The 24,862-nt window shown below is 34.6% G+C and overlaps 1 protein-coding gene across 5 annotated transcripts in view; it reads left to right on the plus strand.

Annotated features, from left to right (window-relative positions):
• Pfas (phosphoribosylformylglycinamidine synthase) overlaps positions 1 to 21,221 on the plus strand; it is a 145,214-nt gene extending 123,993 nt beyond the window's left edge. For 3 of the 5 annotated variants that reach the window (XM_025301586.1, XM_025301585.1, XM_025301587.1), the window contains 3 exons: positions 5,444 to 6,162; positions 18,450 to 20,165; positions 20,968 to 21,205. In XM_025301586.1, the coding sequence (XP_025157371.1) occupies positions 5,444 to 6,162; positions 18,450 to 20,165; positions 20,968 to 21,205 (2,673 nt within the window). Of the gene's footprint in view, positions 1 to 5,443; positions 6,163 to 18,449; positions 20,166 to 20,967 lie in introns of all 5 variants that reach the window. The other 2 variants (XM_025301588.1, XM_025301589.1) reach the window with 1 other exon arrangement.
• Positions 21,222 to 24,862: the final 3,641 nt, after the last annotated feature.

The following is a 24,862-nucleotide window of genomic DNA, read 5'->3' on the forward strand; positions in this document are numbered from 1 at the left end:
TTCGTATTTTGCAGGCAGATGACGTTAAGAGGAAGTATTTAATACAATCCTTACTTAATACCGGACACCATATATTTTCCTGAAAGGTTAGGTTTTCCTGCGTATTTTAAACTGTTATTTGTCAAAATCTGTCTAGTAATTTTTATTTGGCAACATTGTAAACATGGATTAAAATAAGCCGTATTTTCGGTGTTTGATGCTTTTCTATTTTTGCAAAGGAAAAAATGCGATATAAACCAAAAGAAAGATATATGCTATACATGGAGAAGATATCGTAAACGAACGTGTGTGCCAAAACTGATTTGCGAAATTTCGTGCTGGGGATACATGGTGGTCAAAATGGCGAGTGCTCAGATAGCCCATTGGAGGTTGATGATCAAATCAAGACATTGATTGAAATTAACTCACGTTATATTAGGAGTACAAATTAGTTCGGCCCGATTTTTTGTGTTAAAAGAAGTATTTATTTCAAAACAAAATGAATGAACCGATCAATTAAAGTATTTTCCATCGCTGGCTACTACTTTCTCCCATTTCTCAGGCAATTTTCGAATTCCATCTCGAAAAAATGATTCGTCTTTTGAGGCGATCCAAGTTTGGAGCCAATTTTCGATATCTGCGAAAGAAGTGAACCGGTGACCTGCCAAATCGTGCTGCATCCTTCAGTACAACAGTACTTCAGAACAACAGTAATCAGAAGGAGCAATGTCCGGAGAATGCGGTACGGCGGATGCGGTAAAACATCCCATTTGAGCGTTTCCAAATATTTTTTTACGACTTTTATGACATGAGACCGAGCGTTGTCATGAAGAATAGCTTTCAACGTCCAAGGCACCCAATTTCCTTGCTTTGAATAAATCCCATGTCTCTCAATTGTACGGAAACGGCTTGTTGAGTCACTTCCAATGATCCTGCAAGATCCTCTTGCGTTTGACTCTGATCTTCTTCGAGTAATGCCTCTAATTCTTTGTCCTCGAATTTTTTTGACTGTCTAGAGCGAGGCTTGTCTTTTTCTGACAAGGCTGAAATCTTCATCCTTGAAACGTCGCAACCATTCCCTACATGATTTATCAGTTGGAGCAGCGTCACCATAAACTTCAACAAGCATACGATGGGCTTCAGCTGCACTTTTCTTCCAATTAAAGCAGAAAATTAAAACCTCCCGCAAATGCTGCTTGGTTAACAAAAAATTCGACATTTTCAACACTGTAAAAAGCAAGGTTTTTGTATGAAACTCAAAGCGATATAAACTGAATATTATTGGCAGATGTCTAACCTCTCTGAAACCGCCAAAATCGGCAGTCACTATGAACTATTCGTAACAGCCGGAGCCATCTTTTGAAAACGGACCGAACTAATTTGTACACTCAATACAATACAAGAGATCGCAGAGATAATTAATTTATCTCAAAAGACAGTTATGAACCACTTGCATACGCTTGGCTACGTGTCTCAGTACGATACAGGTACCTTATAATTTGAGTGAAAAACATTTGATGGACCGCATCTCCATCTGCGATTTATTACTCAACTACAATGAAAATGTTCCATTTTTTGAACGGATGATAACGAGCGACAAAAGTGAATTGTGTATAACAATGTAAAACGCAAAAGATCATGAGGAAAACAAAATGAACTGCCGCAAACTACACCGAGGCAAATCATTCACACAAAAAAAGTTGTTGTGTATTTGGTAGGATTGGAAAGGAATCGTGTACAATAAGCTGCTTCAGCAAAATTAAACAATTGATTCCACCAAATATTGTTCCTAATTTGTTCCTAGTTTGTTCCTAATTTGCTGTTTAAAGGTAGCAAACATCCAAAATTGAACAATCGTTATGGTGTTATATTCCACTAGAACAACGTTAGACCTGACCTATCTTTGATAACCCGGCAAAAATTATTGCATCTTAGCTGGGGTATTGCCTTATCCTCCGTATTCGCTTGATCTGGCATCATCAGACATCTACTTACTCAGGTTTCTGCAGAATTCCCTCAATGGAGAAAATTTCACTTCTCTGAAGGCCTGCAAAAAGCATCTTGAGCAGTTTTTCGCTCATAAAACTGGGAATTTCTGGGAGAATGGAATCTTTAAATTGCCTGAAAGATGGCATAAGGTTATCGAACAAAACGGTATATACATTGTTCATTAAAGATATTTTTTAATACGAAAATGTTGTCTTTGAATTTTATCTAAAAATACGAAATTACTTTTTACTCAACCCAATATAAAATGGATCTAAAAAATTGCAAATAGAAGCAGCAAACACGGCTGTCTACAGCCAAAAGGTAGCAGTGACTGAAAAAAGCTCATTTGTACTTTGGCGTAATGAAGATTTAAAAGTGATAAAATTGGTTGCATTCGGAGCTAAAGCCTAGACCCCTATTCCCAGTGTAGAAGAAAATTGAACAATAAAACTAAACCTGGAGGAGTATGTGCCGATTATGGAGAAAACATAAAAGAATATAATTTTTTTTTAAGCCAGAACAAGTACGCAAGAAATTTCACATTCGAGGAATGATAAGAAATTAATATCAAGAAGAAAAACATAACTAAAACGATATGGAAGTACTTGTACACGAATACGGACTAACTCAGGATGAGTTAAAAATTCAAGATGAAATTTAGTCGCAGGAAGACTCAGTCAACTTGCTGCGAGAAGGAACAGAAGTAGTAGAACTAGAAGAAATTTCCGAAGGAAAAGAAGAATTGTTTCAGGAGACTGAAAAAAATCATTTCTAACGGAATTTTTAACGGAATAAAGAATTCTAAGCGATCGTAAATCTATACGAAAAGCATAGATATGATGATTATCAGGATATAAAATTACTTTTTATGATGACAAAACTAACCTAACCTCCAGTTTTCCTAACCTCCAAAGTCTTCCAGTTATAAAGAAGCAATAATCAATTATGAAACTGTACGATGGAAATATATCATGTATTAGAGATTCAAGCGTTGAAACAAAATCACATATGGCAGAAAATAATGTTACCATCTAGGCAGAAAGTTATAAAAAATGGTTAAGTATATAAAATTAAGGAAAAACCAAGTAGCGAGATGAAGGAAATTTTGAAGATAATTAGAAGCCAAAGAGCATCACATATTCACAAAAATATGGAGTCGACTATAACGAAACATTCAATTCCGTAGTTAAATATGATTTACTTCGAATAATCTTAGCCATGGCAAATCCAAGGATTTAGATTAAAATAGTCTTTCTATATTTATATATTATTTATTATTATATATTTATATATTATTTATTATTATATATTAATATTTATTATTATATTATTTATACTTCTATAGACTTCAGGAGAAAATCTATATGGAACAACTAAAAAGATATGAAAATGAGATAAATCATGTATACAAACTAATCAATAGTATATATGACCCAAAAGTAATCTGAGAACTACACTATCGGATCTATGTGTCTTTCGAAATAAAATCTGTAAAATTTTAGTTGTCATATACAGGATATTTAAAAAAAACATTCAGGATTTTAAGGGCAGATCAGACAAAATGGAGGAAAAGATCCTAATAAACATAGGTTGAACAATTAACATTGTCAGAGTTATAAACAATTATTTATTTTAATTATAGTAAGTGACCTGTTCCCTTCTGGTGTTTGCAAAGTTTACAGAAGATTCTTTCTACATGTCCTTCTATTTTAAATTTAAATAGGTCTTTCGATAAAAGATGGATTGAAGATGAGGTGAACTAATCTCGAAATTCCCTTTTTTTGCTTTCCTAATTTAAATCCTGTTGATTTTTTATAGGGATTCCTTAAAAACATATTAGATGTACAAATGAATAATCCAAATTATTTTAAGCAGTTATGAAATAAATTTTAAATTGAATACATTTTCCCGCTCTTTTATGATTATGCAATGTTGACATATAGCTATTAAAAAGAACATATAGTTTGGCGAAAGGCCCAACATAACCTTCCAAAATATTCAGTTCAATACAGTCGAAAATGGCAACAGATAAGGTGCATATCCGACACTGCATTCTTTACGAACAAGGAAAAAATGCTGCAAGAGCGTGCGAATCGATTTGTTCCTTTCTCGGCGAAGGTGTTATATCGTACGATGTGTGCGCATTTTGGTTTAAGCGGATTAAAAGCGGTAATTTCAGTCTAATCGACAAACAACGCCCTGGAGGCCCTCCGAAGTGCGATAATGATGATTTGGAACAACTGTTCGCTGAGAATTCGGCACAAACACAAAAAGAGCTTGCAGAACAGTTGGGAGTAACGCAGCAAACGATTTCCAAACGCCTATATGAGATGGGAAAGATCCAAAAAGAAGGAAAATGGGTGCCTAACTGCATGAACTCACTGAAACCAACCAAAATCAACTAGTGGCAGCGTGTCTTTCTCTTCTCAATAAGCAGCGTCGAAAGTCTTTCTTGTGGAAAATCGTTACGGGCGATAAGAAATGGATACTCTATGACAATCCGAAACGCAGAAAGTCATGAGTAAAACCCGGCGAATCATCAAAATGGATCGCAAAACCCAATCGCTTCGGAAAGAAGGTTCTTCTCTGCATTTGGTGGGATATCAAGGGCGTGCTTTATTATGAGTTGTTGGAACCGAGTGAAACAGTTACTGCAGACTGCTACCAACGTCAGTTAATCTGCTTGAGTCAAGAATTGGAGAATTGGAAAACGCCCGTATACTGGCAAAGGAAAACGTCCAGTGAAATTGTTGCATGACAACGCCAGGTCACACATTGCTTCCAATACAAAAGACACCATAATGAGTCTTGGCTAGGACGTCTTGCAGCACCCGGCGTATTCACCAGATATTGCTCCATCCGATTATCACTTGTTCCGGTCGATGCAACACGCCTTGTCCGATATGCACTTCCAATCAGTGGATGAGATCCGATAATGGCTTGACGACTTCATTGTGTCCAAAAACGTAACATTTTTCCAAGATGGAATTCATCAGCTGCCTGATAGATGGCTTAAAGTTATGGAAAGCTACAGCGAATACTTTGAATGAACAATTTAATTTACTTTCTTTTAAAATAAACCTTGAATGTAGCAGAAAAAATTGGATTATTCATTTGTACACCTAATACATCAATTATGAAGCGCGTAGGTTTATGTATTCTCAAATTTTGTATAGAAGTTTGCATAGAAATTTTACGTACCTTAAATTTTCGTTTGTTGTTGAAGGTATGCCGTGTGTATGACAAACACAGTCTATTTTTCTTTTGGTAGTGCTTCAAAGCTAGGGCTTTTTCAATTTTTGGAGACTATGTGCCAAATGTATATGTGATTGTAAAAATAAAATAAAAGCAAATAAAAATTGCTCAATTTCACATCTTTGTTATTTAACTATAACCTCAATAGATTTCATTATAAATTTCATTACAAATTGCAATAATTCTTTTTAAAATAAGCAAGACTAAATTCTTTTTTCAGATTCCAGCAGACCGAGGTATGCGAGTGGTTAAAATTGGAGGACCGATTTATCGCATTGGTGTAGGTGGCGGATCAGCGAGTTCTGTAGAAATTCAAGGTGACAACAGTGTGGAATTAGATTTTGGTGCTGTACAACGTGGCGATCCTGAGATGGAGCAGAAATTGAATCGTATGGTACGAGCGTGTGTGGAGATGGGCGATAACAATCCAATTCTCAGTATACATGATCAGGGCGCTGGTGGCAATGGTAATGTCCTCAAAGAATTGGTAGAACCCGCTGGTGCTGTGATCTTTACGAAATGTTTTGACCTTGGTGACCCCACTATTAACTCTTTGGAGCTGTGGGGTGCAGAATATCAAGAAAGTAATGCAATATTGTGCAAGCCTGAAGATAGTAATTTGTTAATGAAAATCGCTGCACGTGAAAAGTGTCCTATCAATTTCGTCGGTACAGTCACTGGAAATGGAAAAATTATCGTTTCCGAGGAGGAAGATTGTGACACTTCTAAATATCTCAACAATGAAGACAGAAGTATAGGAAACACCATAAAGTATCCTGTGAATTTGGAATTGGAACTTATTCTTGGAAATATGCCTCGTAAAGTTTTCAACCTGCAAAAAGAATTGTCGTATAGGTCATTAATGAGGTTACCTGAGGGATTAACTGTGTCTAGTGCTTTAGACAGAGTTCTTCGATTACCTTCGGTGGCTAGTAAACGGTATTTCTTTATAGATATGTTTTTATTAAAGTTAAGCTATAAAAAGTTACTTTGTAACTTGATATCTTTGCGATTAACAAAACTTTATATTTACAATGGGCAATTTGCAATATTTCATTATTCATTAAACTTTTAATTATAGGTTGATTTACATTTCACATTATTTTCTCATAAACTATTGTATTTCTACTTTTTTAATTTCTAAGTAAAAATCAAACATGTAAAAAAATTATAACTGAATATACAAGGTGTCCCAGAATAATTTTTACGGAGCTTGTAGAGACATAGACCGGATTAAGACAAACATAAAAGTTTTGTATCGTTTTTCAATATTCGTAACAGTTATCGAATTATTAATTATAAAAATCTGACGAGTGAGCGTGCGCCGAGATGGATGATTGAAGAAACATCATAGCCACTCGGGTCATAGCACGGCTCAATTGATCCAGCAACTGTTGCCGGCGTGTGGTGAGACAATTAGAAGTAGTTAGATAAAACACGAATAATGGCGCGTTATCTTTATCCTTGTCGCGCATCAGTCGGCAATAGCAATTGTTAGATCGACTGGGCCGCGCTGTGGCCCGAAAGACTGCAACGCTTCTCCAATCATCCATCTCGACGCGTACCCACTCCTTAGATCTCTATTATTAATAACTCGATAATTATTGCGAATATCGCAAAACAGTATGAAACTTTTATGTTATTCTTAACCCTTTTGATACAACTATGTCGTTCGCGTATGCTTCCGGTGTACGGATACTCGAATAAGATTCTATTGTACGAGCCAATTACAACGTATATTTTACCGTGGAGTGGGTATAATATTTCATATTTGGTAAAATAATGTAAACTACAGATAAATTGTTCATAAAGGATGAAATATTACAATGTAATATATTTTAAATTATTCAGATTTAAAATATTGTTTAATAATATAATTTCTGGTGATTATATAGTCATCCGTAAGACAGTGAGTGTGCGATGATGGATAAATATAGTCACCTGTAGGACACAGTGAGCGTACGATAATGGGTGACTATAATCACCCATCATCGTACCCGTTAGTAGTCGAAAGGGTTAATCCACTCTATATCTCCGCGAGCTCTGTAAAAATTGTTCTGGGACACTCTGTATATATATAGGGTGTCCCATTTTAAAAAAGCCAAGCAAAAATCTCGAAAAATATGAAAGATATTAAGAATATCAGACAAAAGTTGTGTGGGTTGAAGGGAGCATAAAATAGATGGTGCTATTAATGTGACCTCGGACAGCTATTTGAAGGTTACATGAGGGTCACATTCAATTTTTTAAATAGAAACCTCCATTTTTCATTGTATATTCTTATAGCTTATTTCGAGAGCTTTTCAAAACACTATGATAAAATATTTTTTCACTAAGTACTTTTCAAATTATGAAGTTTGAAAATTACACATCTGATGGTGACCTTGGCCAAAAGGTTAAATTTGGAGGTTAGTTGATGTTTAACTTACAAATGTTCGATGGAAATCTCTGTTCCCAACACCAGAAATACAAAAAGCAAATTTATTTTCGTTCAGATAAGGCAATGCGTTCAGTCAATTAAGGCAAGGCGGGAACTAATCTAGCCGATTAAGACAAGACTAGGACTGATCCAACCGATTAATTACTATTTCTAATACGGCATATAATATGTGGATCATCTCTTTCTGATACGTTGATATAACGTCTTTGTCGTTATTTTTCACGTTGACATTGCTGCTGACTTACAAGGGACATTCGGCAACGCGGAAATTCAAAAAAATCTGAAACTCTGCATAATTGTAGAGCAGATATACCTAATAACAAAACAATTTTTCGTTGGTGCCCAAAAACGGTTTTAAGGGTGGAAACAACCCCTTGAACAAAGTTGATTTTTGTCTTTCTAAGCGAATATTATCGAAACTATTAAAGATATGAAAAAATGTTTTAGACAAAAGTTTTATGGTTTTAAAAGTACTTTATTATGCTATATTTAGATTTTTTAAAAATGTAAAATTGTGTATAAAATACCCCCCCTCCTTCTCTTTTTTCAAATTGTTAAAATCAATTGTCCAACCAAAATAAAGCTTATTTTATTACAAATTCAACCATATATAATAACATTATGTTTGGAAAAGGCAATATTGAAAAAAAAATTAAAAATGCTCTTATATATATGCTACGCGTACCAAACTTATGGGTTCGCTGCTTGACGATGGCATTTCTTTCTCCCTCATAATTACTGACTGTAAAAGGTAAGGAAGGAATAAAAACAGGTAATTTAAGAAAAGAATAAAGTTGATGTTAAGAAGTAAGTTGAAGAAGAACAGCATGATAAGGAGGACGCAGAGAGAGTGTATATAACCCTAATATAGATAATCTTTTAAATTCAATTGTAAAGAACAAATAAGGAAATGAATGATATGAAGAAAAAAGGAGAACACACACGGATTTAATAATGAAAAATATAATTTATAAATTTATTCAGTGTACATTTGTGTGTATGTGTTTTGCTTCATTCAGTATATAGGTTTTATTAATTAAGTAGTCGATATAGATATTCGAGTGAAAGATATCTTATATTTTGGTATGGATTATAATATATACAAATTTTACAGGAATTGAGGACAGTAAAATATTATTTATTCTATATAATTATTACAATAATGATATTGCTCAAAGAAATGTTCAAAACAAAAATATTGCTTGCACCATGCACAACGTATAAAAGCCATTTTACCACAAATGCTACATTTTGGTATACATTTTTCTTCTTTAAAATAACAATAATCGATTGGATTATGAAATTTTTCAGGCCGTGTTGATAAATAACCACTTTTATACCAGCTATATCTAAATAAATTTCGAAATCTTGGAGAAGACAGTTGATTGTGTGTTAAAGATTGCAATTTTATTATGTTATTACGTAAATGTAAATTTATGTCATAATTATTTATAATAACACTATCAGAAAAGCTTCGAACAAAATTTTTCCAGATTCTGAAACCAAAAACATCTAATGGCTGTATAAAAGCAGTTGTTTTTTTGGTATTGTTAGAATATTTACATGTTTGTCTTTTGGTACAAGTTCTTCCAATTGGTTCGGGCAATGTCCTGTCCATGAATCAAGCAGTAGTATACTTTTCTCTCCAGTGTTTGGTAGATACACTTCTTGGAACCAATTTTTGAAATGTTCAGTTGTCAATTTCCCTGATTTTGAAGCCGCAATGTAAATATTCACTGGTCTAAAAAGAGTTTGTTCTACTTGTGGTCCAAAAACACCAGTAGATTCTTTTAATACTATATACAAAGGCGAAAGGAGATGTCCATCTGCAGATATAATAGGCATAATGGTGTAGCTATGAGTCATAGCAGATAAAGATTGGATAGTAGCTCCAACTGTCTTCACTCCTACATTAGCTAATGCTTCTTCCTGCATGTATTTCTAAATTAAAGCCACTTTCGTCCGCATTATAAGTTGATTCAGCACCGATTACATTAATACGTGGCTTTACTGTATTTACAAATTCCTCAGCGTTTTGACGTATAGTTAGATCAGTTAAATGAGAAGACCGCGTTTTAAATGCAGTTATTTTACGTGATGTAATACGATGTGCCTTTTTAAAATTCCATATCCACCAATTTCCTGCTTTAAATGAAGAAAAATCCACTTGTTCCTTTGCTTCTAGTGCCCATTTTCGCAGATTTATATCATGAATAATAAGTCCTCTATTAACAGCTTCTTGGAATTTTATAAGAACATATTCAGCAATAACTACAAGTTTGTCTGTATTTGAACCCCCACGCATTACATGTTCTTGCCATCTGTGCAATTGTTGAATAGATTTTACCTAGAAGAAAACAAATCTCAATATTAAACAATTCGAATTCAAAAATAAAAGAAGTTATATACGAATTAAATGTTCACGAAACATCAAATTGTAGAACTTAAAATAAAAAACAACGCGACTCTAACTATATAATTTACAGCTTTGGTCATAAGTATAAAGCATCTCTAACTCATTGTATTTTCCTAGAAATCAATGCATATACTCATAGTAAATATATAATCTCTTTACAATAAATATTATATTAATATTTTATAATATAATGTGTATATTATATTTATGTATATTATATTTATATTATAATTTATATTATATTAATATTATATTATATTACAATAAATATTGTAAAATAAATATTATTTTCCACATATTCTTATATTATATTTTTTTATTATATTATTTTTCCATATACTCGTATACTATATGTTCTCCATATATTCATATAGTATGTTTTTGTTACACAATTTAAATAAATTTTTTGGGATGCTTTATACTTATAGTCAAAGCTGCATGTACAATGACCGACAATGATGCGTTCCGCGAAAGGGGAAATAGAGTTCTCTCTGTCGCGGAACGAATCACTGCCGGTCACTGTACACCGTAAAAGCCTCAAGTATTTTACTATATATTATTCTTCTTATTTTTTAATTAAACTTTACTTTTCTAAAACGATGTTGTACAGAAGTAAGAGATAAATGTCCTTTCTTTCCACTCTTCCAAAATTCGATTGCCTTTTTCTTATAATTTAAGTTTACATTTCCACCTTCATCATCCACAGTGCAAACTTCATTTCCATAATTATCTTCTTCAGCATCAATATCGTACACATCTACAAATTGTACGTCATGCGGTTCTGATGGATCGTCAAAATCAAGTCCCCACTCATGTTCGATCGTAATATCGTGATGTATAGCACTCTTTATTAAATCAGTAATTGTATCATGGAGTTCCACCTCTTGATGATTAACAGGAGTTATTGCAATATTTGTGAAATGAAATGTCGCAATTAACAAATTAATAACATTAGCTGGATTTATTACTGACATTATGATACAAATCTTAAGGATATTTTAATTAAACATTTCTCACAGCAATAATAATATACGTACTGCTTCAATAACTGCTTCAATAACACTGAAATGTATTCCAAAATGGACAGCTTTTATATGCAAATGAATGAAGATAACATATGTCAATATAATGAACCTTGATTGCACTGTACTTGATAAAGAGTGCTATTTTGGTCGCACAGTCATAAAACTTGTGACAAGTGTTTTGCATGTTGCCATGATGTACACACGCGTGCGCACGTACAAAAACACACATACACACACACACACACATATTTATTTATATTTACGCGTGTCGTTTAAATTAATGAAAAAGGTAGCCGCAATGTTGGCAAAATAAACGTCTATTACGTGAAATTTTATAATTTATAACATTTTTAAATATTAGTGACTGTATCCTTATCATGCTATTTTTCTCCTACTTACTTCTTAACATCAACTTTATTGCTTTTTTAGATTTTCTATTTTCTTCCTTCTTTATCTTTTACAGTTTGCAATTATGAGGAAGATTTGAGGAAGAAAGAAATGCCATCGTCAAGTAGCGAATCCTTAAGTTTGGTACGCGTAGCATACATATAAGAGCATGTTTAATTTTTTTTTCAATATTGCCTTTTCCAAACATAATGTTATTATATATGGTTGAATTTGTAATAAAATAAGCTTTATTTTGGTTGCACAATTGATTTTAACAATTTGAAAAAAGAGAAGGAGGGGGGTATTTTATACACAATTTTACATTTTTAAAAAATCTAAATATAGCATAATAAAGTACTTTTAAAACCATAAAACTTTTGTTTAAAACATTTTTTCATATCTTTAATAGTTTCGATAATATTCGCTTAGAAAGACAAAAATCAACTTTGTTCAAGGGGTTGTTTCCACCCTTAAAACCGTTTTTGGGCACCAACGAAAAATTGTTTTGTTATTAGGTATATCTGCTCTACAATTATGCAGAGTTTCAGATTTTTTTGAATTTCCGCGTTGCCGAATGTCCCTTGTTAGTATAAGTTTGGAAATCATATGATGACTCAAATATTATCTGAAGAAATCGATTATGGTACAATACCGCCGTTTGTCGATAATTATTATGGTATTTTCCAAGTACCAGAATGGTCAACAATTTCGTTCGGAGTTTAATCCGATATTTTACATATATCTTGAACATTAAGCTATAAAGGTAAGACCTGATTAATTTATTATCTTGGTTTATATTAATGATGAAGTATGCGGTTAACTTAACTAATGTTAAGAAATAACCTGATGAGTTTATTAAAAGTTCAACATGAAAAGCCATTTAACTTTTACAGAACGCAATAAGATTTCACAGACCTGAAAACTAGTTTCAGAAGAGTTGGATGTAGTTTATATGTATGTAGATAGAGCTCTAAAAATGTAGTTTATATGACCGAGAATTACACTTTTCAATATGATGCAACTGTAGGATCTTAAAGCTTTCGGTTCAATATGTATGTAGACCAAGTCCTGATTATGCATAAAGTGAAATGCCAGCTGGAGAAGGATATTAGTCACTAGCAATTAAATAAAATTTTGATAGCATGTTTATCAGTTACACAAGACACAATAGACCTTAATTATTTCTTAACATAAGTTAAGTTACCGTGTATTTTTATATAGTAGCAACATTGCAGAAGGTAAAGAATTGTTTTCGAAGTCGGGAAATTTGTATTGGGTATGGGAATAAGTTTTAATCGTTTCCCCATAGATGGCATTAATAGTATCGCTTGCATCTTTTCTAACCTTTCGATACATGGATTTAAAAGGTGTATATGTAAGACGTTAAACGCAGTATAAGACTTTTGTTTGGAGTGCAAACAGCAAGTATTCATATCGCATCGAAAATGTCGGAATTTGTTCCAAAAAAGCAGCATTTGCGGGAAGTTCTTCTTCACTATTATCTTTTGAAGAAAAGTACTGCGGAAACGTGCCGTTTGCTTGTGGATGTTTACGGCGACCATGCTCCATCGGAGCCAACTTGCAGATATTGGTTCCAACGCCTCAAAAGTGATGATTTCGATGTCAACGACAAATAAACGCGATGGTGCCCCAAAAAAGTTCCAAAATGAGGAACTTAAGAAATTGCTTGATATTGATCCATGTCAGACGCTTGAAGAATTGTCTGCAGCATTGGATGTTGATCGATCCACCGTTGGAAAACGCCTACATGCGCTGGGAATGGTTCAGAAGGCAGGAAATTGGTGGCAGGAATACCACACGAGTTGAAGGAAAGGAACATTGAAAGGCGCTTGGTCACGTACGAAATGTTGCTTCAACGACAAGAAAGAAAGAGCTTTTTGCATCGGATCATCACTGGCGATGAAAAATGGATTCACTACGACAATCCTAAACGCAAGCTAGCATGGGTGAAGCCAGATGAACCAGGTCCATCAACGCCAAAGCGCAATATTCACGGGTCAAAGGTCATGCTCTGTATCTGGTGGGATATGCGGGGTGTAGTCTACTATGAGCTGCTGAAACCGTCCGAAACTATCAATTCCCAACGTTACCGACTTCAACTAATGCGTTTGAAACAAGCTATTCAAGAAAAACGGCTGGAATGGCGCGATAGACACGAGAAGCTGATTTTGCAGCACGACAACGCTAGGTCACATGTTGGTCAACCCGTCCAGACATATCTAGAAAGGGTGAAATGGGAGGTCCTACCCCACCCGCCGTATTCACCAAACATTGCCCCTTCAGACTATCATTTGTTCTGGTCGATGCAGTCGGCACTTACTGGAGAGCGCTTCACCTTATATGACAGCATACAACAATAGGTCGATGACTGGATCGCCTCGAAAGAAATAGAATTCTTCACTCGAGGAATCCGTTTATTGCCCGAAAGATGGGCGAAGGTTGTCGCTTCAGATGGAAAATATTTTGAATAAAATCATTTAATATTTTCATATTCAAACTATGTTTTTTGTCTGCATAAAAAACGATTAAAACTTATTCCCATACCCAATACATTGAAATAAACGGCCAAGCATTTGAATATTTATTGGCTTAATATATATAATATATATAATAATTTATATTCCACACACACACGCGCGCGCGCGCGCGCATGCATGCATACGCACACGCACATGCACACGCACACGCGCACGCGCACGCGTACGCACACATAAGGTCTGAATATTAACGCAAAACTTCTATGTGGTACACCTTGGGTAATGCTAATGTCGACAATATTGTAACTTTTAAGTCTCATAACTCGTAAAGTACTTAATGAAAAAATATTTTCAGTAATGTTTTGGAAATCTCTCGAGATAAGCTATAAAATTGTGCAATGAAAAATGAGAATTTCTATTTAAGAAACTGAAAGTAACTTTTATGCGACTTTCAAATAACTATCCAAAGTCATATTAATAGCACCATCTTATGTCCCCCTTCGAACCAAATAACTTTTATCTGAAATTTTCCTTAGTATTTTTCATATTTTTCGAAATTTTTGCCTGGTTCTTTAAAAATGGGACAATCTATATACAGCGTATCATTTTAAACGACGTACCTCGATAATTTTTCAACCAAGCATTTCCAGCAAAAATATTTCGGACAAAAGTTGTATGATTTTAAGGGAAACATAAAATAACTATACTATTTTGTTTACAAATGTATCACTTTCGACATATTCACTGATTATTATTTTTCTTAAATGGAAACCTCAATTTTTTATTACATTGTCTCTTTCTACCAATTAATTTAAACAACTTCTGTCTAAAATATTTTTTTATTTGTCAAACATTTTTTGAGATATTTAAGGAAAATTTGATAATTTTTTCAATATTTTTATTTAACTTATATTTTTATTTAACTTATGGTATCTCGCTAGCTATTTGTCGGAAGAAAAAGTGATACTAGACTTTTCTGCTCTATTTAATCTCAAGAATATATTGTTATAATAGCGTCCTGACTTCTGTTAATTACTTACTGACTTTTGGAAATTTCAAAATCATCAAATTAACAATAGTCAGGGCGCTATTGTAACAATATATAATATATTCTTGAGACCAAGTAGAACAGAAAAGTCTAGTACCACTTTTTCTTCCGACAAATAGTTAGCGAGTTATCGTAAGTTAAATATTGAAAAGGTTACCAAGTTTTCCTTAAATATCTCAAAAAATATTAGGCAAATAAAAAAAGATTTCAAACAAAAGTTGTTTAAATTAATTGGTAGAAAAAGATGGTATAATAAAAAATTGGAGTTATCATTTAAGAAAAATAAGGATCAGTGAATATCTCGAAAATGGCGCCATTTGTAAACAAAATAGTATAATTATTTTATGTCCCCCTTGAAATCATACAACTTTTGTCCGAAATACTTTTGCTGAAAATAGTTCGTTAAAAAATTATCGTAGTGCGTTTTTCAAAATAGGACATCTTGTATATACAGGGTGTTCAATTTTAATCTATCACCTATCGCAACTTTGCAGGAAACGGTCGTAGAAAAAAATGTTTCAAACAAAAGTTGTATGTTTCAAGGAGGATATAAAACAACTATATTAGTTTGTTTATAGATGGAGCCACTTTCGAGATATTTTGATTATTCATCATATTCTAATCACTGGTCATTACTTTTCTTAAATAGAAGCCCCTATTTTCTATCATATGATATTTTTCTACTAGTAAATTTGAACAACTTTTCTCTGAAACATTTTTTTTATCTAATACGTTTTGAGATATTTAAGGAAAACTTGGTAACTTTTTCAATATTTAATTTATGATATTCTGCTCTTTGTCGAAAAAAAATGGTAGCAGACTTTTTACTCTACTTGATCTCAAGAATATATTGTTACAACGCCCTGATTTTTGTTAATTTGATGATTTTGAAATTTCCAAAAGTCGGTAACTAAACAAAAGTTAGGGCATTTTGTAACAATATATTCTTGAGATCAAATAGAGTACAAAGGTCTAGTGCTATTTTTTCTTCCGACAAATAGCGAAATATTGTAAGTTAAATATAGAAAAGTTACCAAGCTTTTCTTAAATATCTCAAAAGATATTAGACAAATAAAAAATGTTTCAGACAAAAGTTGTTAAAATTAAATGGTGGAAAAAGATGATATAATAAAAAATTTGGAATTCCATTTAAGAAAAGCAATGATCAGTGAATATCTCGAAAGTGACGCCATTTGTAAACAAACTAATTAAGCTATTTTATGTCCTTCTTCAAACCAAGCAACTTTTGTCTGAAACATTTTTTCTTAAAATGTCGCATTTACAAAAAAACGGTTAGTCGGCGATACCCTATACAGGGTGTTTTATTTCAAGTGATATGGTCAATTATCTCGCGAATCGATGATTTTATTGAAAAATTTTCGAACAAAAGTTGCATGACTTGACCTTGAGTGACCTTGTCAAAATTAGATCAAGGTCATTAATGTTTTTTTAAATGGAAACCCCTATTTTTTATTATATATTTTTATAGCTTATCTCGAGAGCTTTCCAAAATATTATAATAAAGTAACATTTTATTGAATACTTTCCGAGTTATGAGGCTTGAAAGTTAAGGCAAGACCGATCACTGATACGGCCAACTAAGGCAAGATCAATTCATATATGTCTTTAGCCGTTGATATGTTTTGCCTTAATTTACCATATTAGTGATCGGTCTTGCCTTAGTTGGCCGGATCAGTGATCGGTCTTGCCTTAGCCGGATTAGTGATCGGTCTCGCCTTAGTTGGCCGAATCAATGATCGATCTTGCTTTAGTTGGCCGGTTCAGTGATCGGTCTTGTCTTAGTTGGCCGGATCAGTGATCGGTCTTGCCTTAACTTTCAAGTCTCATAACTCGGAAAGTACTCAATGAAATGTTACTTTATTATAATGTTTTGGAAAGTTCTCGAGATAAGCTATAAGAATGTGTAATAAAAAATAGGGGTTTCCATTTGAAAAAACTAATGACCTTGACCTGATTTTGACAAAGTCATTCAAGGTCAAGTTCACATTTCCATCATGTGTCCCCTTTCAAGCCATGCAACTTTCGTTGGAAAAATTTTTCAATAAAATCATCGATTCGCGAGATAATCGACCATATCACTTAAAATGAAATATCCTATATACAGTGTCCCATTTTAAAGGATCCACTCAAATATCGCAGAAATACTGCGTTAAGTCGAAAAATATTTTAGACAAAAGTTGTATGGTTTCAAGGGATACATAAAACAACTATATCAGTTTGTTTACAGATGGCGCCACTTTTGAAATATTCACTGATTATTATTTTTCTTAAATGGAAGCCCCAATGTTTTATTATATTATCTTTTTCTACTAGTTAATTTGAATAATTTTTATCTGGAAAATTTTTTATTTGCCTAATATTTTTTGAGATATTTAGGAGAAACTTATTATATAATAGCGTCTTGACCTTTTATTAATTTGATATTTTGAAATTTCGAAAGATTGATAAGTTAATAAAAGTTAGGACTTTATTATAACAATATATTCTTGATACCAAATAGAATAAAAGAGTCTAGTACTGTTTCTTCTTCCGACAAATAGCAAGACATCGTAAGTTAAATATTGAAAAAGTTGCTAAGTTTCTCTTAAATATCTAAAAAAATATTAGGAAAATAAAAAAATGTTCCAGATAAAAGTTGTTCAAATTAACTAGTAGATAAAGATGATATAATAAAAAATTGGGACTTACACTTAAGAAAAGTAATAATCAGTGAATATCTCGAAAATAGTGTCATCTGTAAATAAACTGATGCTTTTTGCAAATTGGGTGAATGGTGATACATTTGAAAGAATGTTATAAATTCACGTAAATCATGAGAGGCAAGGGGACTCACGGAAATCAAGCACCCCAAAAAGAATAGAAAATTACTACGTCCATGTCGTTATTCCTGGGTAGCGCTAAAAGTAGGATTAGAAAAAAGTATATTTAAAAAATTCAAGATGACTTCGACCTGAGCTTGAGGACAATATGTCGAAATCAACCAAGGTCATCATTCTTTCTTTGTCTCAAACCTAATCGTTTTAAGATAGTGGATTGACTTAACCTTCACCTGTTAACCTTTGAGTCTCATAACTCGGAAAGTACTCAATAAAAAGATATTTTGTCATAATGTTTTGGAAAGGTCTTGAGGCCAACTATAAGAATATGATATGAAAAATAGGGGGTTCCATTTGAGAAAATTAGGTTGATCATTCTCTGACCTTAAGTAGGTGCCCCAAGGTCAAACCAAGGTCACTATATATGTCCCCCTTAACATCATACAATTTTTATTTAAAAAGTTTTTTTGTAAAATTGCATTTTTTCGAAATATTTGCTTGTTAAGATTAAAAATACTCACCCTATAAGATAAAATAAGTGAATAAAACGATGATAAATGAAACATATTTATTAGGTACCTGACCAACAAAGTGGACCGTTGTGTGACAGGCCTGGTGGCTCAACAGCAATGCGTCGGTCCGCTACATACTCCATTAGCGGATGTTGCTGTCACAGCCATTTCGTATTTTTCCGTAAAAGGTATTGCGACTTCTATCGGCGAACAACCTATAAAAGGACTGGTAAATGCAGCGGCTGGTGCTCGGATGACAGTAGCTGAGGCTGTCAGTAATTTAGTGTTTGCACGAATCTCCAGTTTACAAGACGTCAAGTGCAGCGGTAACTGGATGTGGCCAGCTAAGCTGCCTGGTGAAGGTGCAGCACTTTATGAAGCTTGTACGGCGATGTGTTCGTTGATGAAAGAACTCGGTATTGCAATTGACGGCGGTAAGGATTCGTTGAGTATGGCTGCCCGAGTTGACCAAGAAATTGTTAAAGCACCTGGTACGCTCGTTGTATCTTGCTACGCACCCTGTCCTGATATTCGCTGTGTCGTTACTCCGGATTTGAAAGCTCCTGCAGCGGGACGGCAAGGCTATCTATTTTTCGTCGATTTGTCCTGCGACAAAAGTCGACTTGGTGGAACAGCATTGTCTCAAGTTTATAATCAATTAGGCGATGACGTACCAGATGTTGAAAGCGCTCGAACTCTTAAGAATGCCTTCGATGCCACACAGCTGTTAATTGCCAATGACAAGATACTCGCTGGCCATGATGTAAGCGATGGTGGGCTGATCACTTGTTTGTTAGAAATGTGCTTCGGTGGGATGTCCGGGATAAATGTTAACATAAGTCACAGATCTGCACCCGATGTTGATATTCTATTCTCTGAAGAAGTTGGGTGGATATTAGAAGTAGATGAAATACATCATGATGAAACAATAAAAGTGTTTCAACTACATGATGTGCCTATTTACTTGATTGGAAAATCCGTGGGCTTTGGAACGAGCTCGCAAGTACTTGTTAAAGTGCGCAATCAGACCGTGTTGAATACTACAGTTATTAATTCAATGAATATTTGGGAAGAAACGAGTTATCAATTGGAACGTAATCAAATGAATGTCGACTGTGCTTTGGAAGAATTTGTTGGGCTTCGAGAACGAACAGTTCCTGCCTATCATCTTAGTTTTAATCCCACTAATATTTATCATGACTTCACGATATCTCCAATATCAAAATGCATTAAAGTGGCCGTAATTCGAGAAGAGGGTATTAATGGAGATAGAGAGATGACTGCATCATTACTAGAAGCTGGCTTTGATGTTTGGGATGTTACAATGCAAGATCTTTTACAGAAACATATTACTCTGGATATCTTCCGGGGCGTTATATTTCCCGGTGGCTTTAGTTATGCGGACGTTTGTGGCTCTGCCAAAGGATGGGCGGCGAGTCTCATTTTCCATCCATCTCTGCGCGACCAGTTACGACATTTTATAACTCGTGAAAATACTTTCAGTTTGGGAGTTTGCAATGGTTGTCAGCTAATGAGCCTACTAGGGTGGGTTGGCAATGAATTTGCAGAAGAAAGAGCTATTTATTTAGATCACAATCTTTCTGAAAGATTTGAGTGTCGATGGAGCACCGTCAAAATCGAGAGTTCTCCCGCAATTATGCTAAAAGCAATGGAGGGCAGTGTATTAGGGATATGGATAGCCCATGGAGAGGGTAGATTCACATTCCGCAACAAGAAGATTTTGAAAAGTCTAGAAAGAAATAATTGCTTGCCGCTTAGGTATATTTTTATATATTAAAATTCCTCCCCCTCTTTCCTCCTTCTCCTTCTCACCCTTCCTCTCTCTCTCTCTCTCCCTCTCTCTAGATTTCTAAATTTAAAAAGCTTTATATAATTTTTTAATATCACAAATTCAAGAGATTTTCAAAAAATATTGCTGTTGCAAGATAATCTGTGATATTTCCAAGATTAACAACATATTCACTTCTTCATTAAAACATGATTAGGAAAGTGTTATTATCATAAATGGTATCTGTGTATGTAAATTCGAGTAATTTTTTATATCATTTCATATTTGTAAATTTATAGACGCAGTGAAATTTGAATTAGGGAAGAAATTTGAATTAGGGAGGACTTTTATTATTATTCTAATTCAATCTAATGAATTTCTAAAATTGCATTTTAATCCAGTCATTTATGTTCAATTTTCAAACGCTTATAATTTTTTAAATAATGATTAAAAAACAATATTTCGGAAAAAAATTACTTATTTTTTAATTTACGAAAATAATTGATTTCATATAAATATCCATTAAAATTTTAAAATAACTTCGTATTTTATACATTTTTGAGAGGATGAATAAGGTCTAATCGTAACATAGATTTAAATTTAAATTTCTCCGCAGATTTATAAAATATAAATCTTAGAAGATTAAAATTTTGCATAATCATTAGGATATTAATTTGTAAAACTTATGTAGGTTACCCTGGTTATTATATTTTATATTATATTTATTTATATCGTATTATTCATATTATATTTTATATCGTGGTACCATATTTTTTGTATTGTCTGTATCAGATATACTGATGATTGTGGCCATCCTACTACTTGCTATCCCATGAATCCTAACGGTAGCATAAATGGTATCGCCGCTGTATGCTCTAAAGATGGTCGACATTTAGCGATGATGCCGCACCCAGAAAGATGCACGCGAATGTGGCAATGGCCTTGGAAACCATCCGAATGGAACTTTGAAGTCTCACCATGGCAGCGTCTTTTTGATAATGCTTTTACTTGGTGTCAAGAACACAATTAAAAGAATTCTTACTGAACTCTCTTTTCCTACACACTGTGCATTATATATATATAAGGAGTTATTACAATTTTTTACTTTATATAATCTATATATTTTCTTATATCTTAAAAATATGTAGAGTATAACTTAAAAAAATATATATATCTAAAAATATATATATATAAAGAAAAAAAGCAAAATCTAATTGCTTCCTGTGAAAGAATTCTTAGAATGTAGAACAAGATATAGATAATACTTTGGATTTTTCTTAATATACATTTGTTATATTTATAAACTTATACCCAACTTTTTACTTTTTTAGAAAAAAACAAAATTCTCTTTCTCCTCTCTTCCTCCTTTCTCTCTCTCTCTCTCTGTTCTTAGATTATTCACAGATTATTCTTCTGGATTATTCATTATTCTGGATTATTCTAAATACCGATTCACTTTTCATATGATTTTCGTCGAGACTGTTACGCATGTAGCTCGTGTATGCCTTTTATCATAATGAATCAGCTGTTAACGTGGGATTTCTACCTAAATGGTTCAAAAATTTCGATCCTTTTGTATATTTTCAAAATAAGAATATTATAATGAAATTATATAAGTCGATCCAACAGAACATCAAGAGACACGGTAGTGTCTCGCGCCAAATGCACGCGAAGCGAGCAAATGAACGCAAACTTTACGCGACAGCTCGAGATAGGAAATAACCAAATAGTTGTAGCTCTGTAATGGTTGGTCAGATCAAGTTCTAAGTAGGCGCAATCGAATCAACAGGAGCTTATTACATTACATATACGAAAATAAAATTTATTTTTGCCCTAAATGCTCTCGTTACTGCGTTATTTGTAGCCAAAGATAAAAAGTGTAAATTTCATATTAAGAAAATCCGTCGTCGGATATTCCTTCACAACATATATGTTATTTATTGATTTAACAATATATACATATGTCTTCCTCATATATATGTTATTCATCATTAATTAACAATATATATGTGAGGAATACACATATAAATATATGTTATTTATTGATTTAACAATATATATATACTACATGGGCTGAAAAGTCTTTAGCCTGACATAGATGGCGCCACAAACTAAAAATCCTTATATTTCCTATAGAGTACCAACCTTAACTTAGATGCTGTAAAAATTTCATGATATTTCGTTGACTCGTGTACAAGTTATAGCTTTCGAAGTGACGTTATCTCTGAATTTATCTTTACTATGGAAAAAAGTGAATTTCGTGTTTTGATTAAACATTGCTTCCTGATGGGAAAAAACACTGTTGAAACAAAGGCATGGCTTGATAAATGTTACGGCACATCTGCCCCACCGAATTCAACCATCAAATATTGGTTTGCTGAGTTTCGTCGTAACCGTACGAGCACAAATGATGCACCACGTTCAGGAAGGCCAAATGAGGCAGTTACTCCAGAAAACATCCAAAAAATCAGTGAAATCGTGTTGAATGACCGCAAAATGAAATTGAGTGAGCTAGCTAACATCATAGGCATCTCAAAAGAACGCGTTGGTCATATCATTCATGAATATTTACACATGAAAAAGCTTTGCCGCGTTTTTTGACAATTGAGCAAAAAGCGGAACGTGTTCGACTTTCAAAGCAAAATCTGGCCCTGTTTAACCGCAATAAGAAGGAGTTTTTGCGTCGATTTGTCACAATGGATGAAACATGGATCCATCACTACACACCGGAGTCCAATCGGCAGTCAGCGGAGTGGTTATTGCCTGGTGAAAGCCGTCCGAAACGTCCGAAGACACAACAATCAGCTGGCAAGGTTTTGGCCAGTATTTTTTGGGATGCGCATAACATAATATTCATTGATTATCTTGAACATGGTAAAACTATCAATAAAGAATATTACTGTACATTACTAGATCGATTGGACGACGAGGTCAAGGTCAAGTGGCCACATTTGGCAAAGAAAAAAATTTTGTTTCACCAAGACAATGCTCCAGCTCACTCGACTCGCGATACGACCGATAAATTAAAGAAATTGCGCTATGAATTGGTCCCGCATCCCCCGTATTCTCCAGACCTGGCCCCCAGCGACTATTTCCTTTTTCCCCGACTGAAGCAGTGGCTCGCTGGTAAAAGATTTTACTCGAATGAGGAGGTCAAGTTGGAAACAAATGCGTATTTTGAGGGACTTGACACCGAGCACTATAAGACCGGCATCGAAATGTTAGCGGACCGTTACACTAAGTGCATTACTCTAAATAGAGATTATGTTGAGGAATAAAACACTTTTTTCATTAAAAAAATCATTTTTTCATTGTTAAGCCAAAGACTTTTCAGCCCATGTAGTATATATATATATATATGTCTTCCTCATATATACGTTATTTATTATTAATTATTAATTTCATCATACGCTCACATACGCGCGTACACACACACACACACATGCACGCACACGCGCACACACGCACACACGTACGCACACACACACGCACACGCACGCACACACACACGCACACGCGCACACACACACACACACACACACACACACACACACACACATATACACTGATTTTATAAAAATATATATACATATACAGTGCCTACGAAAGTTCGGGGCCACCTAAATAATTTTTGAACGGTTTGAAATATAGGATTGAAATTTATTAAGATTCAATGGGATCACAAAGTCTATTATTTAACCACAAAAATCCCCACCTCCATACCCCCTGGGGCCGGGGGGAGGAGGGAGCCGAAAAATCTCAAATGGCATGTTGGGTTGAGTGAGGATTCGTTCGAAAAGACTTTCCGAGACGAAAACAACGCGAGGTCGCCGAGGTCTCGACGATTTTTTTTCGCAGAGTTATAATCATTTGAACATTGAGATTTTGCGAGGGCCCACAGCGACAACAGAAGAAAGGTCAGGCTTCACGCGGGCACGCGCGTTCCTTTGTGTGCGTGCGTGCGTGCATGCATGCGTGCGTGCGTGCGCGCGTGTGTGTGTGTGTGTGCGTGTTCGGCCAACTAAGACAAGACCGTTAGCGTGTCCGGCCAACTAAGGTAAGACCGAGATAGGAACACTGGCGTATGTGAAGGAATAAAAACACTAATTATTTAATCAAATGTTCAAATTGATGTCCTTCGACAACTTGGCAGTGTCTTAAGCGAACGTAAAACGTTTCAATTACGTTAGTTAAAAAATCGGGTGCGATTAAATTTGGAACGTTCACTATTTTTTCCCGCAGCTCTTCTAAATTTTCGGACCTAGTCTCATAGACCTTTGTTTTCAAAATTATTGCAATTTGCTAAGAAACCAAGTGATAAACCGGGGACGTCCTTCGGGTCCCCGGACGGTGGACTAGCCTACTCTGGTTCGGTCGTCTCCCTGGCGGGGTCCCTAGTTGGGGAGGTTCCAGGGCCTGCAGGAATAAAGCCGGTCTCGGGGAACTCGCCCCAGTGAAGAGGGTCCTCGACAGGATCGGGGAATTGGTACGTAGGTGCCATCCCCGGCCTGTCGTGATTGCCGGGGACTTCAACGCCCACTCGGAAGGGTGGGGTTGCAGTCCCCGGCAAAGGGACCCTCGGGGCGAGTCCGTGATCGGCTGGTCAGCGGGGCTGGGTCTCCTGTTAATGAACAGGGGCTCAACCAGCACCTGTGTGCGGCCGAGGGGGAGTTCAGTCATAGATTTG

This window comes from Harpegnathos saltator, unplaced genomic scaffold (genome assembly GCF_003227715.2).
Source record: "Harpegnathos saltator strain DR-91 unplaced genomic scaffold, Hsal_v8.6 scaffold433, whole genome shotgun sequence".
In the NCBI taxonomy this organism is placed as follows: domain Eukaryota; kingdom Metazoa; phylum Arthropoda; class Insecta; order Hymenoptera; family Formicidae; genus Harpegnathos; species Harpegnathos saltator.